We start from the raw sequence: 14694 nt of genomic DNA, 5'->3' as shown, positions 1-14694 counted from the left end.
CAAAGATCAATCGAGGAGTTTCTCAAGGGCCTCTTTCGTTCTTTTCCACCAATCAAGCGACCAGCACCAGCTTGGGGCCTCAACGTGGTCCTTTCGATCCTAATGTATGTACAGTTTGAACCAATGCACAAGGCCCTGCTGAAATTCCTATTCTGGAAGACCGCTTTCCTAATAGCCATCACCTCTGTCCGGCATATAGGTGAAATACAAGCATTTTCCTGCCAAGTACCCTACCTAACTTTCCACAAATCCAAGGTGGCTCAACGCACCAACCCCTCGTTTGTGCCGAAGGTGCCACCCACATTTCATCTCAACGAACACGCTGTGTTGTCAGTGTTTTTTGGATCGCTGGTTACCCCGACATAGCGCTCTTTGCACACTTTAGACGCTGTGCAAACTTTAAAATGCGATGTCTCCCATACCAAATACTTGAGGCATTCGTCACAGCTATTCGTGCCGTTTGGTCTTTCTGGAATTGGAAAAGCACTGTATAAACCTTCTATTGCCAGATGGATTTCCTCCTGCATTTCTTTCTGCCATCAACAAGCTGGCAGGCTTCTCTCTGGCAGACCCAGGGCTCACGCTACCAGATCGGTGGACGCTACTATGCCATTCCTGTTTAGCACCCTACTTCTGGACATTTGCAGGGCAGCGGCATGGAGGTCAGTGCGCATATTAAGTGTGTCGTCACAGATTCTGCCGCTGAGTCTAGAGTCTACTACTACATAATTTGCATGAGGTTAGTGTCTCCTGTGCTAAGTGTTTGCTGCAAGGGGCTTGCTTCTGCCCATTTATTATTACATGGTACTGCTTTTGTGATCTATATACAGCATGTGAATCTATGAAAGATCCAGTGCTGGAGAAGGAATTGTAACTCCTGTTCGCCAGCATTGGTCTCTTTCTTAGATTCACATGCAACCCTTCCGCCTTCCCCGCTTGGCTCTTCTTGGCTCATACTGCCATTTTACGTTGGCGCTATGCCAAAATCTGAAGATGCCGTCCATGGGTGGAGCTAAGGGAGCCCTTTCTATTGACTGTGGGCAGTATGACCCAAAATGACCTCCTTAAGAGAGTGCTAAAGTGACTGAATATTTCAGTTCAGAATTAAACTGCTCTGTTACCGAGGATTCTCAGCGTAATGACAGGGAATATTAATAGCATGTAAATCTATGAAAGATACCAATGCTTGAGAACAGGATTTCCAGGTAGGTAACTAGTTCCCTACACCTCATGGATTGTGTCTTCTCAGCACCCCCTAATACAATCTCTTAACCCTATCTAAATTGACAGAATAGACCCACACCACCATCACCATTCCTCCGTACACATAACTTTCCATCCTACAAAGGATGGGGTTAAGACTGCTAAGTCCTTGAGTCGCTCTTTTAGGGACTTCCCATTGAAAGTACCAGACCACAAAGGAACTACACTAACCAACCACACCACCTTCAACATCAAGGCTCTCTTATCAACTCTTAACATAAACCATAACAGAACTGGCTGATGCACATGCACCCTTGAAACTGTCACATCATGCTAAAAGAAACTCTGTCACCTTGTACACAGGAGAACTAACCAACAATAAACGGAGTATGCAGTCACTCAAAAAATGATGGAATAAAACCAGAGGAACTAAGACCTCTCCCTCAAGTAGTACACGCCAGTCTCTTATCGAAGCCAAAACTACATATTACCCACGTATTTAACGGTCACCAACTGAAGTAAATCTTTTTTTAGGCAGTCAGACATTGCTCAAACACACTGCCTGACCCGGTAATTCTGGCCTCTACAGAAAAATGCAACGCTGTTAACTATTTTTCATCAACAAGATGCATAACATTTTTTACAACAGATCGATACAGCACATTTGGCCAGCCCTAGCTTTCAGTCCCACTGCACGTAACACAAACCTAAATCGCCTTCACTGCCCACACCGCCCAATGACCTTGCTGACACCCTCGCATCACTTAAACCAACCATATACCAAGATGACTCCCTCCCCACTCCCATCCTGAATCATGGGCCCACATTCAACCTGCTTCTTTGAAATAGTAAATGCCTCACTTATGCAAGACATCTTCTCAAGCACCCTAAAAACAGGACTAGCGTGCCCTCTAGTCAACAAACCCACCTTGGATCCAGAAGATCTTGTGAACTACTGACCCATCGCTAGGCTATGATTCATTGGAAAAATTCTTAACACGACAGTTTCATGATATGATAACTAACGTGGGCTGCACCACAATTACCAGTCTTGGTTCAGACAAAAATGTAGCACTGAAACAGCCACCATCCAGGTCCTAAATGATGCTATTCAAATTGTGGGCACAGGCAACTTACTTCACCTGGTCCTCTTCAACATCTATAATGCATTTGACACGGTTGACCAGCTCACACTGACCAACCTATTCGTAACCGGAATGGACCTCTTGGGCATTGTTCTCAACCGCTTCCCATCTTAACTCTCGGAAAGGCACCAAGCCATCCAGATGGGTATGTTCCGGAAAGTCTGCCGCCCGGTCACCTGCTGAGTCCCATAAGCCTAAAAACTCTCCCCAGTGATCTGTAATCTGTACATGGAGACATTTAGATCACTTTTCAATTACCCTGACCTCTCACTCCACCAATTTGCAGACAATACCCAATTATATCAAAATGAGGGGTGCCTAGGACATCTCATCGCTCACGAATGTCCTCGCCTCCATGCAAGCCTGGATGTCCAGCACAAACCAATGCTCAGTCTCACAGAGATGGAATTCGTCACCCATCTAAGCAGGAATACCATTGATGGGTGGCTAAATATGTATCTTGAGCGCATCACACACCACCTGGCCCTGACGGCCAAATTGATCAGGTTCACTATAGATGGCACTCTCTCCTTCCTACAGCATTATATCAAAAAGCCACAAACTGCCTTGTACCAGCTAAATCTCTGCTGAAAGATGAAACATTTCTATCTATCCGAGGACTTCAGAACCACATTGCAGGCCGTAGCAATCTCCCACCTATTTACAAAACACTGTAGCTCACGTGGATTGCACTCCAGGAGCCAGGCCATTGCTATGCTTGTGATGAAACTGTTGCGCTAAATAAATAACCGGGCCTCCTCTTTGTGTATGCAAAACAATCACTGTGGCAATCCTTGATGCCCCAAGGCTCTTGCAGGTGAGACAGTAATTCAATATCTTACTCTTGAGTCAATGCCTACGTTCCACCTTGGATCCTTGCATCCCGGATCACACCCACCACCATCACTGTAACGTTGCATGCCCCATGTAACTTCTGTCCCTGCTTACCTCATATGTTACCCTGAGCAACATATACATCTCTGTTGTTTTCTAGCTAAATTCACACTATATAAACCTTCAGATACAAATGCTCTTCTTGTCCTTTTTAAGTATAGTTTGCCACCAAGAGAATAACATATAAACTAATCACATTTGTGGAGGGGCAAAGTTGCATTGAGCTCTGAATTCCTTATCCTTTATCTTGTCTTCATTCTTTATCCGTGCACCCACACAGGAAAATTATTTTAAAGCTGCATACAGACATATTGTACCCTACAATAGATTGAAGCAGACCCATGTGCATTAATCTTTATATGTATGTTTCACTGTTTTGTCCCAACTGCTTAATTGTAATCTTGGCACCACTTATTCCTGATTTGGTTATTCCCCTCCTCATCCAAGCTAGACAGTAACCTTTGAAACTCAGAAACAAAGTCCTTCAGTTTCACGTATGTTTAATTTCAGTGACTGGCTAGATTTCCAATTTTCTAAATCTAATTTAATAAAAAGCATTTGTTTACATATATTTAAAGCCAGTTATGGCAAATTAGATTCCAAGTGCAATGTCATAAATGGCTTCAATCCAGTTGTCTGTGTTTATCAATTGTTCTTTACTACTTGTGTTAAAGCCATTGCCAGATATTGGTGAATTTCCCAAAATATTAGTTTCACATTTCTGTAAGGGACGTTGTACAAGACATTCACTTCCTATTCATACACAGCATTTTATTGAATGTATTATTTGTATAATATGTTTCGATAGTTCAATTCTTAGGGAAATGTAATTTGGCTCAGTAACATAATATTGCATCGGATGTAACATTTAACAATCTTTGCAATTATGGCAAGACAGCTGTTCTAATATATGCAACTATGGTGATGCTTAACCACCATTAATTAAAGCAAGGCTTAGCATTATTCCACTCAATACTATTATGCCATTTGGCAGTGATTTGCAAGACTGCTTCTTGTAGATTAGTGCTTACCGTTGGCTTGTAGTTTTGTATGTATTCCAGCTCTAGGTCTGATTATTATGTTGCCCTATCAGCTAATACAGTAGTAAACAGTAATGTATCCTTCCCTCCAAAAAGGGGTAAAATTAGGTAAGATTGTGCTCAACAGAAAACTATATGTAACCTCTATGGTCGAAGAAAAGTTGCTTATCTGCATCTAGTTCTCAAGTGTTCTATTTCATATATTCTTACATAGTGGCAGAGACGGGGGATAGGGTGGAGGCGCCATGCCCCTGGCGCCCATTGCACTCCTCGTCACCCACAGTACCAAAGTTTGCCTCCCCTACTGTTCCTACGTGATGGTATTGCCCTCTCCTGTGGTGCAAGTGATCCTTTCAAAAGGAATCTAAAATGGTGCCAATTGTAGAGGACATATTTACCTTCTGATGTCATCTCAATGGTTTGTAGCTTGATAACGATCACTCATAGGGGACTGAAAAGGTAGCAGGTATTTGGTGCCCTGGCAGGACCCTCTCTTAAGCTTAAATTGAAGCTCTCAGCATGTCAGTCTATAAAGGTAATAAAGTTAGAAAGTCATTTTTTCAGGTAAACAATCTTTTTATCAAGCATTGTGCTAGTGAAGGAGCTAGGTACCATAGAATCAGTGAAGTGTAGGAACCACAGTAAAGTGAGGACTGAGTAGCTTAGGAGCTTGAGACTTTTGTACAGCCCATTGACGGTTGGATATGTGTGTATGATGCTTCAGGAAAGCAATCACTGCAAATAACTGTTTGTGGACCTCTTGGAGGAGCCATGCCTACTTGATACTCTGATTAAGTTAAATTTGAAATATATTAGCTGAGGGAGGATGCACAATGCAAAATCAAAGAAATTGATCTGAAGAATATTTCTATTATTAACCATTTGCGGTTTTAGTACTGCAATGTTTTTTCAGTCCACTTCCGACTGCTCATGATATTTTTCAGTGGGATTGTGGGAGCAGATAATATGATATGATGTGTTGTGTTAATCACAAAACTTGGTTTTGTAAGGATAGATTGTTGTATGATGTATAACCATATTTGTACAATTCAACCTAATACTTGAACCTTAAAAATGGAAGCACACAAAGATGAGCAAGAGAGGTTACTTTTCCACTGCTCTGGGTTGACGGTTGTCCTTACCTTTGTGTGATTATGCTTTTGTTTATGTAGTTCTCCTAGCATGTACCACCATCACCCATTCACCCCCACTTGTGTTTTTGGTACAAAACATAGATTTATGCTGAGAAATCATCAGACCAGAGAAAGGTAGCACATTTTTTGTCTTTTAGTATCCACATTAAATGCCTTACTGCTTTGAAAACCATTGCTGGATGCTAATAGAAAGGGACAGGTGCCGTCGTACACAACACACATTTTTTATTTTATTTAATTTCTAACACTTTTTGTAAGTTAATGGAAACAGAGCAATTTGGTGTCAGTACTACTAGTATTCCTTGAAAGCATTAATCATGGAGATACCATTTAAACTGGTCTAACATCTTTCCTATTCAGCATTCATGGTAACGATTACAACCTAAAAGTGAAACTTTACACCACCAGATATAAATTGGAATCTGTTGCTAATCCATTAGAAACAATCTCTAGTATTGGTGCTTCTGACACATAACTCTAATGTTGTGTGCTGTAATTTGAAACACCTTCCTTCCATATTGATAACAATAGCACTGGAGACTCTGTTATTGCAACATCTATAACGGATCGAAGTCGTCCTTTCAGGTAAATCGGTCAAAAGGCTTTCACTGAATCTCATCTTGGAACCCCCACAGAATAATAAATATGGACACTGTGGGGGTTATTTACCTCAAACCTTAAGGACATTTGTCTATGCCTATTGACTTTATTTGTGTTTCATCTGATAGCGTACCTGTGTAATCAAGGAATAATGGTCCTACTTTTGTTGTGAAATATTGCCTACCTTGGAATAATAGTAGCACATGTATCCATAATGTTTAATAGTATTTTCTTCCCTTGTCTTTCTGTTCATGCTAGCTCTGGAAAAGGTGTTTTAACCAAAGGCTGATATCTACAGATTAAATATAGAATTTGGTTTACTTTTTTGCATACTGACAGGTAGGTCCTGATGACAGAATTAACTAGATAGACCCATTGGTTAACTTTCTATCCAGGTTTATTTATTTAAAGCTTGCACACTGGGCCTTGTTTCATGGATTTAAGATCTGTATTGATCTGTCTAGCTGCATTTTTTATTTTTTGTTTTCTGACTAGTCGAAGTTTTTCGTAGGCAATCCTTCATATATGGCTCTAAAATCATCTGAAGCTTTGGCAACACTTAGTTTGGCTAACATCAAGGCCTCTTTATGCAAGTAAAGTTAAAAAAGATGGTTTGAGTAAGTAAGTGTCTTCATGAAGACTCTCCTGAGAGGATTGTTGAATTATTTTTGGTGTTCAGAAGATCCTTGCATCTCATGTTTATATTTTCTTTATGAATACTGTGTTCTTTTCCCCTCCTCCTTTACTAGTCCTCCACCGACCAAGATGATGAAACCAATGGAGTTTCTAGTGAGCAGAGTTTCTCCTCTGAATCATCGATTGAGATTAAGCAGGAAGTGGACACTGGTGGCACCCATGGAGACACATTACTGGAATCCCTGGTATGATGAAATGCCATGCTATATACATGTTTTTGCCATATTATTTCAAATCTGGAACTTGTTTCTTTCTAGCAGCTGTTTCTGTTAAGCTAATATCTCTAGCAAATAAAGCCATCTGGGAATCAATGTTGTAGCTAAAGAGCAATCTTATAATGCTCAACCTTCATGGGGATGCTCTTCCTTCCCCTTTTGTTGCTCTTTCCTTTTGTCAGGGAGGGCTGTGTTCTGAATTTAGTGGCCATGCCATTGAATCCTTTCACTGCTCTTCCTAACTCTGGAACTGAACAGAATTGCAGAAATGTTTTCACAAAGTGCCCTTAAAAGTTCCATTCTATGACATTGCTCTTTCCCTCTCTCCAGTATGCCCCATTGTTTGAAGATCTCGTGCTTGGTTTTCAGTACTCCGGGGCTCTGCATTGATTGCATTCAGCTCTATGTACTACCTGGTCACTTTACATCATTTGGCTACTAGTTCAGATAATATTGTTAAATGCATCAAAGCAGAAATGCCAACCTTTACGGATAATCTCATCTTTTGTTCACAACTAATGTGCGGTTCTTTGAAAACCCTTTCCTGACAAATTAGTCTCTGGTCTCCCTAAAACAATATTTGCAGCCATGTTAAAAAACCTTCTTCACAGTTGCGTCGCAAACAAGGGATTCTCAAACGATCGCTAAACTAAATCAATTGGTTTGTTTTTATTGTGTACACTCTTTAACTAATATTTATATAGGTAAAATTAGATTGCTCGCCTGTGTTATGATTTGCCTTTTTTCGCTTTTTGTTTAGGTCTCGAAAGATCACCCATTGCCTTCCAGCATAGACGAGGTCCTCATCGAGGGGAACCTGGCAGAAGCGGATGAAAACACACCTGTGGTGAGAATGAATCGAAGTAGTATATATTGCCTTTTAAGTTCAAATTGTTAGGAGATAGTGGTTCGGTAAAAAAAAAAGATGCTACTTTGGAAGGGCGTGCCTTTACCCTTCATGACATCTTTATGAAAACTCATCAATACTGAATATATCTGCCATTGTTTAACATTTCTCAAATACTCTTTAACATAATAACATCTTTATTTTCAACATAAATGAAACTCCAATATGCATTTACTATTTTTAAAGCAATTTTACAGCCAGTGTTTCTCCAGAAAGCTCACATGCACACACGCAAATACACAAGCACTGCTTTAAATTCAGTTTCACGGCTTTGTCCTGAAAGGTAAGGCTAGACATTGAAGACAAAGCATGGCAGGTGATGTAAAGCAAGTAAACTACCTGTTATTTTATGGCTGATCAGATGGTTCAGAGTCCCACAATGCAGTCCACTGACACTTAATGTCTCTGCTTCCACTAAAATTGATCTTCATTGCAGCTGCCCGGTTATTCTGTGAGACTCATAAATTTGACAACATCTCCCCTATTTTAATTAAACTGGGCTGGCTTCCCATTGATTTTAGGATAACTGTTATGCATTGTGCATAAAGCACTTTATGCCCAGATTTCCTTTTTGTAAGGGTTCAGACGTAAGAGACTGACAAAGAGGTGACATGCTTTTGGCTTTAGACTATTATTAGTGAGCAAGTAAAAGAGAAAATCCTATCGGACCCTAGTTCTAAGAGGGTTTTCCGTCTCTCACCTGATACTAAGGACATTGTCAGAATGTCAGTCTAAAGCAGTCTAAAGCAAAGAGTCCACCGTCCTGTGTCAAAAAGCCTAATTCCATTCCTTACACTATAAACTCAACTTAGAAAGAGGGGTGCTCTTCTTGGTCCAGAAGAATGGCTTTCTTCTTCAGGACAACAATCCAAAGTTCAGTTCTGGGTGAAGCTAACAAAAATTGTTCTTCTCCCGGAATGTAAATCGAGTCTCAAAAGGTTTCTTTGAGTGTAGTCCAGCAAAACACAAAACAAAAGTCTTGTATCTTCACAGCATTCAGGGGACAAGTGGCTTTCTTCTCCTGGCCTTTAACAGATGTTTCACAAGGTCAAGATGACGCTTCCCTCCTCTTTGTTCTTTCCACAATTTTCGTCAAGACGAAGGGGTATGTCTCCCTTATCCCTGGTCTTTCTCAAGGCTCCTCAGGATGCCAAGAGAATAACCTCCTTCTCTTGGCTGGCTCAACAGTGTCCAGAAGACCAAGGAGCATGTGTCGCTTCCCCATGCCTTTCTCAAGGCTCCTCAGGATGCCAAGGGAATTACTTCATTCTCTTGGCTGGTTCAACAGTGTCCATAAGGCCAAGGAGCATTTCTCTCTTCCCCTGGCCTTTCTCAAGGCTCCTCAGGATGCCAAGAGAATAACTTCTTTCTCTTGGCTGGCTCAACAGTGTCCATAAGACCAAGGAGCATGTGTCGCTTCCCCATGCCTTTCTCAAGGCTCCTCAGGATGCCAAGGGAATTACTTCATTCTCTTGGCTGGTTCAACAGTGTTTGTCTCCCTTCCCCTGTCCCTAATTTATCAAAGTGCTCTTATGAATCTCCAGTGTTCACTGTGTTCAGATTACCTGTTTTTCTACCCTGCCAGGTACTGTGACTATGATGATGATCCTGGATACAATTTGTTTCTGGCTGTGGGTCCCAGACCCTTCTTAGTTCCTCTTGTTCCTTAGGAGTTAGACCCGGTTAACTATCCTGCCAGGCCTTTGCTCTTGTTGGGTCCCAATCCTTATTCGTTTATTTCTTCGTCTCAGGTCCCATATACCTTTCTGTATTGGTTTCTGTCTCTCCTTTGTGTCCCAGTCCCCTTTGGCATAGGCTTCTCTCACTCTCTCGGGTCCCAGACCCTTCTTGTACTTGCACCTTTGGGTCACAGAACCTTTTGGCAAAGGTTTCTCACTCTTTTGGGGGCCCTGTGAGGGGTCAGAAATGAGAGGACACATTGTTGTAGGGATCTGAACATTCTCCATGTTTATTAAAGTAAGAAATGTGGGAAAAGGCCTATCTGTCCCAATCGTAATGTGAATGTCCCTACATTTGAAAATAAGGCTAAATCAAGCAAGCCTTGTGTCCAAACTATATCTGTCCCTCACCCTAACATGTACACAAATGTGTAGGGTAAATGTCTCTGGTTGCAACTTATCAAATAAAGAGTGTGAAAGTTCAAATAAGTGATTTCAATAAAGCAATCCTTATATTCAGGAGTTAGCCCCCTCCCCCTGAACCAATCCAGGATGCCTCTTGGATATATGTGGTTCCACCAATGTTCTGTCCAAATAAGAAAATGTCTCTTTTCACACAAAAAAATGTCTTCCTTGGATTAGCAAAGCAAGACTGTCTCATCCATAGAATATTGTTTTCAGAGTGGCAAAAGACATATCTTTTCCACAGAATACTTTACTTAAGATGGTAAAAACAAAGAACACCTTTATCAGAATGGCAAAAAACAAATGACTCTTTTATAGAACACTTTTCTCAGGATGGCAAAACCACTCAGGATGGTAAAACCAAATGTTTTTCGTAGAACACTTTTCTCAACTCAATCTTTTAAAATCCTGGTTTCCTCTCCAGCCAGGAATATCCCCCTCTTGATTCACATAAATGTCCTGGTATATTCTCCTACCAGGTATCTTTCCAAATAAGGATCCTCACCTGATACTCTTATCAGGTCTTCCTGCAAACCTCCTTCCACTTTAGTTATCACACTCGCATTTCTTCAATAACACAACTTGTTGACTTCAGTGGTTACTTGCACCAATTTCCCCCATGCAGACATCTCATATATAAGGGGTTGTTCAAGCTCGGTCTGGCAACCTTTCTTGCAATTTCTCTTGCCAATGCTTGTTACAGATTTCCCCTAACTGACATCTCAGGTCTGGAGAACGGCACAAAAATCTCTCTATATCTCTCACAATGTATTTTGGCAATGCTGGTTCCAGGTTTCCCCCAACCTACATCTCATGTCAGCAGAATTGTACAATGTTTGCCTTCCTATCACAATGCCTTTTGGCTCATGGCAATGCTGGTTCCGGGTTTCCCCAACTGACATCTCATGTCAGGAGAATTATACCATCCTTGCCTTTTAATTCGCTTTGGTCAGCATCAAGAAATTTCCTTTAAATACTCTTCACTGTTTTTGCCCTTCCCGGGGCCCCTCTCACTCTCAGGCTGACTCACCGGTATAGCATGCTTTTGCTGCCAGAGTCTGTCGCAGTGCCGGCTTCCCCATCTGAGCAGCGGCTCCTCTGGTTCCTGTGTCAGCGTTTGCTTCCTCCTTCATTGGAACCTGCGTGACTTTGTAGGGCCTTGTCTTCCTTGCCTCCGCTGCGCTTCGTTCACCTTTTCTGTACTGGCTCTCTCCTCTCGGGTTCAGAATGCTCCTACCCTGCTGGAGGCAAACGTTCACTGTTTTCTCTGTCGCTCCTCTCCTCTGGACTGCCTATACTCTCGGTCTCCCTTCCCGCTCTGCGTACCCTTCCCGCTCTGCATACTCTGCAGCCTCTCTCCTTGTTTCCTTCTCGATCCTGCAGCTGTAGGCAACCTTCGGGTTTAAATGTCCCACGCAGTTGATTTAGCCTTGCACTACTAGACTGCACTTCACGCTCAAAGTCACATTTCTTTCCACATTGACTCTCTGTTCTTCTACGTCTCAGTATCCCAGTGGTTATGGGAACTGGATTCCATATATTTTCTAGGCTTCTCAGGTCAATATGGTTTTAGATTCTTGTTGGAATGGCGATGATCAAAGTCAGGAGAAGCTATGTGACCATTATGTGTAGTGATGTTTTGCCCAGAACTCGATAGAACTCTTTCTTATCAAAGGATGTTGAATGTAAATGATGCATCCCTGGGGGGTAAATGTTATTCCGCTGGAGAGATTTTTCATACACAGTGGTTTTGGTTTTAACATGGTAAGGATTGGTAAAATGACAACATGCCATAAGGTATTTAGGGATTATTGGGTTTTCCTCTTCACATAGAGAAGAATACTGTGTCTCGCCTACAGAGGTCATCACATCTCCCTGACAGCCATCTCCTCCCATGTGATCCTCCCTCATAATGCCACCCCCACGGTCCGGATCAGGTAGCAGCTACCTTGCCCTGGCCACATCAGAAGAGATTTTGTGTTGGAAATCAGTGATGACTCGGCAGGATTCATTACAGCCCCCACAACCATCCCGGTCCCCCCAACCTCTTCTGGGTGCTTAACGGTATCTCACGGTTGTGTACAGGCTTCGATTCTCCTCCATGGCTTCGCCTAATCCTTCCAGAGACTGCAGCAGCTTTGCAGCGGCTCACTGTGATCTCCTAGCCTCCTCTGATCGTTCCAGGCACTGTGGTGGCTCTGCTGCACCCCAAGTGGTTTGTTCGCTCCACCCTTCTCGTTCAGCTGGGTGCTCTGCCTCCTGTCTCCCGCTCCACCCTACTACAGGGGTGTATCTTTCTCTTCTCCTGCTGTTCTTCCTTCGTACAGGATTCGAATTTCCCAGTTCCTCCAGGGAGGGCCTCTCCCGTTTGGAATCCCCTCTTCTGTTTTAATGGTAGCTCGGTCACTAGGTAGCCTATAACAACTAGACCGTTCAGCAAAGGTGCTCTTTATGCTTCCGCACTTCTTCCTCATCCCAGAACTGATGTTCGGGTCTCCCAGTTCGTCATTTGGTCTCTTCCTCGTCTCAGTACATAAGGGAAAGGTCCCTTCTGGAGTCCACACTCTTTCACGTCTCAGTACTTCCTACCTGGCTGGTATGGCCAATGTACATGGGTACCACTATGGAAGGTACTGGTGGCAGGAGGGTAGGAAGGTGTGTCGGGGTTAGGTGGGCTTTGGGATACCACGTTCTGCCTAGGTAATCGCTAATCCGATAGGGGGCTTCCCTCTTCATGAGATCCACCTACTGAGTACCACCCCCAGGGGGTTGGGTAGCAGCCTCAACTCGCTTGGCTCATGGGAAGGGGTTCCCCCTAGGGTAGAAGTGACGACATCCGGGGATTCGTTACAGTATCTTGCTCAAAAGCTAAATATCTCTGGGGGCCTAAGGGAACTACGGAGCCAGGAGTGTCTGCTACTTGAGGTTCCAGGTTTTAAAATTTCATTCGCTCAAAGGTTCTTTCTCAAGGGCGGCTGTTAAACCTTGGAACGTACTCCCAAAGGATATTCGACTGATGAAAATTATCCTAAATTCAGGAAGAAAGTAAAAGCATGGTGCTGTGTTCAGGCCTTTTAGTTCAGCAGGTTCATAATTATTTGCATCATGAATTGCTTTTCAGGAATCATTTGATAGTTTATGCAATGTTTTTTTATTTATTTATAGAAATTTAGGATACAGGATGTTTCTGGGATATGTGAATTGTATTTACATAATTTTATATTTTGTCTAGCCTTCACCATACCGTATATGTGTTTCGTATGGCGCTCTGATGCTCAAGCTAGCCATTTTCACGTTACAGAAACATTTAAAATAAATGAAAATAAAATAAATGTCAGTTTGCGAGCAAGCATCTCTGAACACTACCATTAGCATTTCTAGCTTATTTAACATTGAATTTGCATTTTGTGGCTTTTTTTCTGTACCTCACTAGTCTGCTTTCGCTGGGCCCTAGCCTATGAAAAGATATACCCTTTAACAAACGAGATTCTAAGTCACTATTCCAGTATGTTTGTTTACTGTAAAGGATACAAATCTAGGAAGGGTGATCCTGTAGTTTGCTTAGTTTGTCCTTAGGATAGCTTTACCCTTCAGAAATCCCCTTCCTGTCGAATTGTTCTATGAGAAAGAGAGGAACAGACAGGGACCCACCCTAAGGTGGAGCAAAGTACTTCATTAGTCTGCTCCCGCGGTTCTGAGTCATATGTTTGTGCACAACCACCTAGCAAAATGGCCAGGAGGGAAGGTTTCTGTACCAGTTCTGACACCTGGAGCAGTCAATACCGTCATGCCCATCACTGCTCAACATTGAGAGACTATCTAACATCAGGCATGTTCAATACAAAAGTCTCAACAACAGGACGTGGTTCATGTGGTAAATGGGTTCAACATTAAGTGTTGTTCTGTTGTGCGACTTCAACGCACTGGTGCTGTCTGGATTTCTAAGGTCCAGGAGAACAATTGTCATTGCATGTTGTGAGACAGGCATGGTATCAAGAAAGACACAGACTCAAGTGTTATAGTTTCAAAACCTTTATTTACTATAATGCTGGGGTTGGTTTAATATCTTTCTGCCCCTAACTCAAAAGGGACGGTACCCTCAACTGATGTTTCAAACCAAAATCTGCCTGTATCTAAACCTATGCTTACCCTCACTCTCTGATAAAATGTAGTAGGAAGTCTCTTTAAAGGAAACATATTGATTCAAAAAGAAATATATACCAAGGCGGGTCTCAGGTGGTCTTCACACCAGGTGTGGCTTGGTCAGTATCATTAAAGTTCAGCACAATCAAAATGAAGTTGTTCATAAGCTCTTCTCCACAAAGTTCTTGCATTCTGTTCAAACAGCTCCCAATGTTTATAGTTCCTGGGGATTCCCTTCCCCAAGCTTCAATCTTTCGAAGTTCAAACAAAACAAAAATATAACCGTTTCTTCCATTCTTTTCAGGGTTCCCTTCCCCAATCTCAGGCCCCGATCAGTTCCGAACACAAGTTCACTTCCAAATACAAAATTCAACTCGTCAAGATGTGCCTTTCTCTTATTTACAGTTTCTTTCGCACACAATGTTCTCATGGGTTAATATCAGAGTCTTTTGAAAACACTAGGTTCTTTGCTACTCCTAAGCATGGCCACTCTGATCTTTGCCCCCTCTCTGTATTTCCTGTACTTGCTTTCCTTCTATCCTTTCCTCTTTCA

The 14694-nt window shown here is 42.3% G+C and overlaps 1 protein-coding gene across 10 annotated transcripts in view; it reads left to right on the top strand.

Annotated features, from left to right (window-relative positions):
• LOC138569465 (uncharacterized) overlaps nucleotides 1–14694 on the top strand; it is a 2298575-nt gene that overhangs the window by 1998147 nt on the left and 285734 nt on the right. For all 10 annotated transcript variants that reach the window (XM_069647455.1, XM_069647449.1, XM_069647446.1 and 7 more), the window contains 2 exons: nucleotides 6786–6917; nucleotides 7708–7794. In XM_069647455.1, the coding sequence (XP_069503556.1) occupies nucleotides 6786–6917; nucleotides 7708–7794 (219 nt within the window). The remainder of the gene's footprint in view (nucleotides 1–6785; nucleotides 6918–7707; nucleotides 7795–14694) is intronic.

The sequence above is a fragment of the Ambystoma mexicanum genome, chromosome 2q (genome assembly GCF_040938575.1).
Source record: "Ambystoma mexicanum isolate Mex_15411 chromosome 2q, UKY_AmexF1_1, whole genome shotgun sequence".
NCBI classification, from domain to species: Eukaryota; Metazoa; Chordata; class Amphibia; order Caudata; family Ambystomatidae; genus Ambystoma; species Ambystoma mexicanum.
This window is presented reverse-complemented; position numbering and strand designations above follow the sequence as displayed.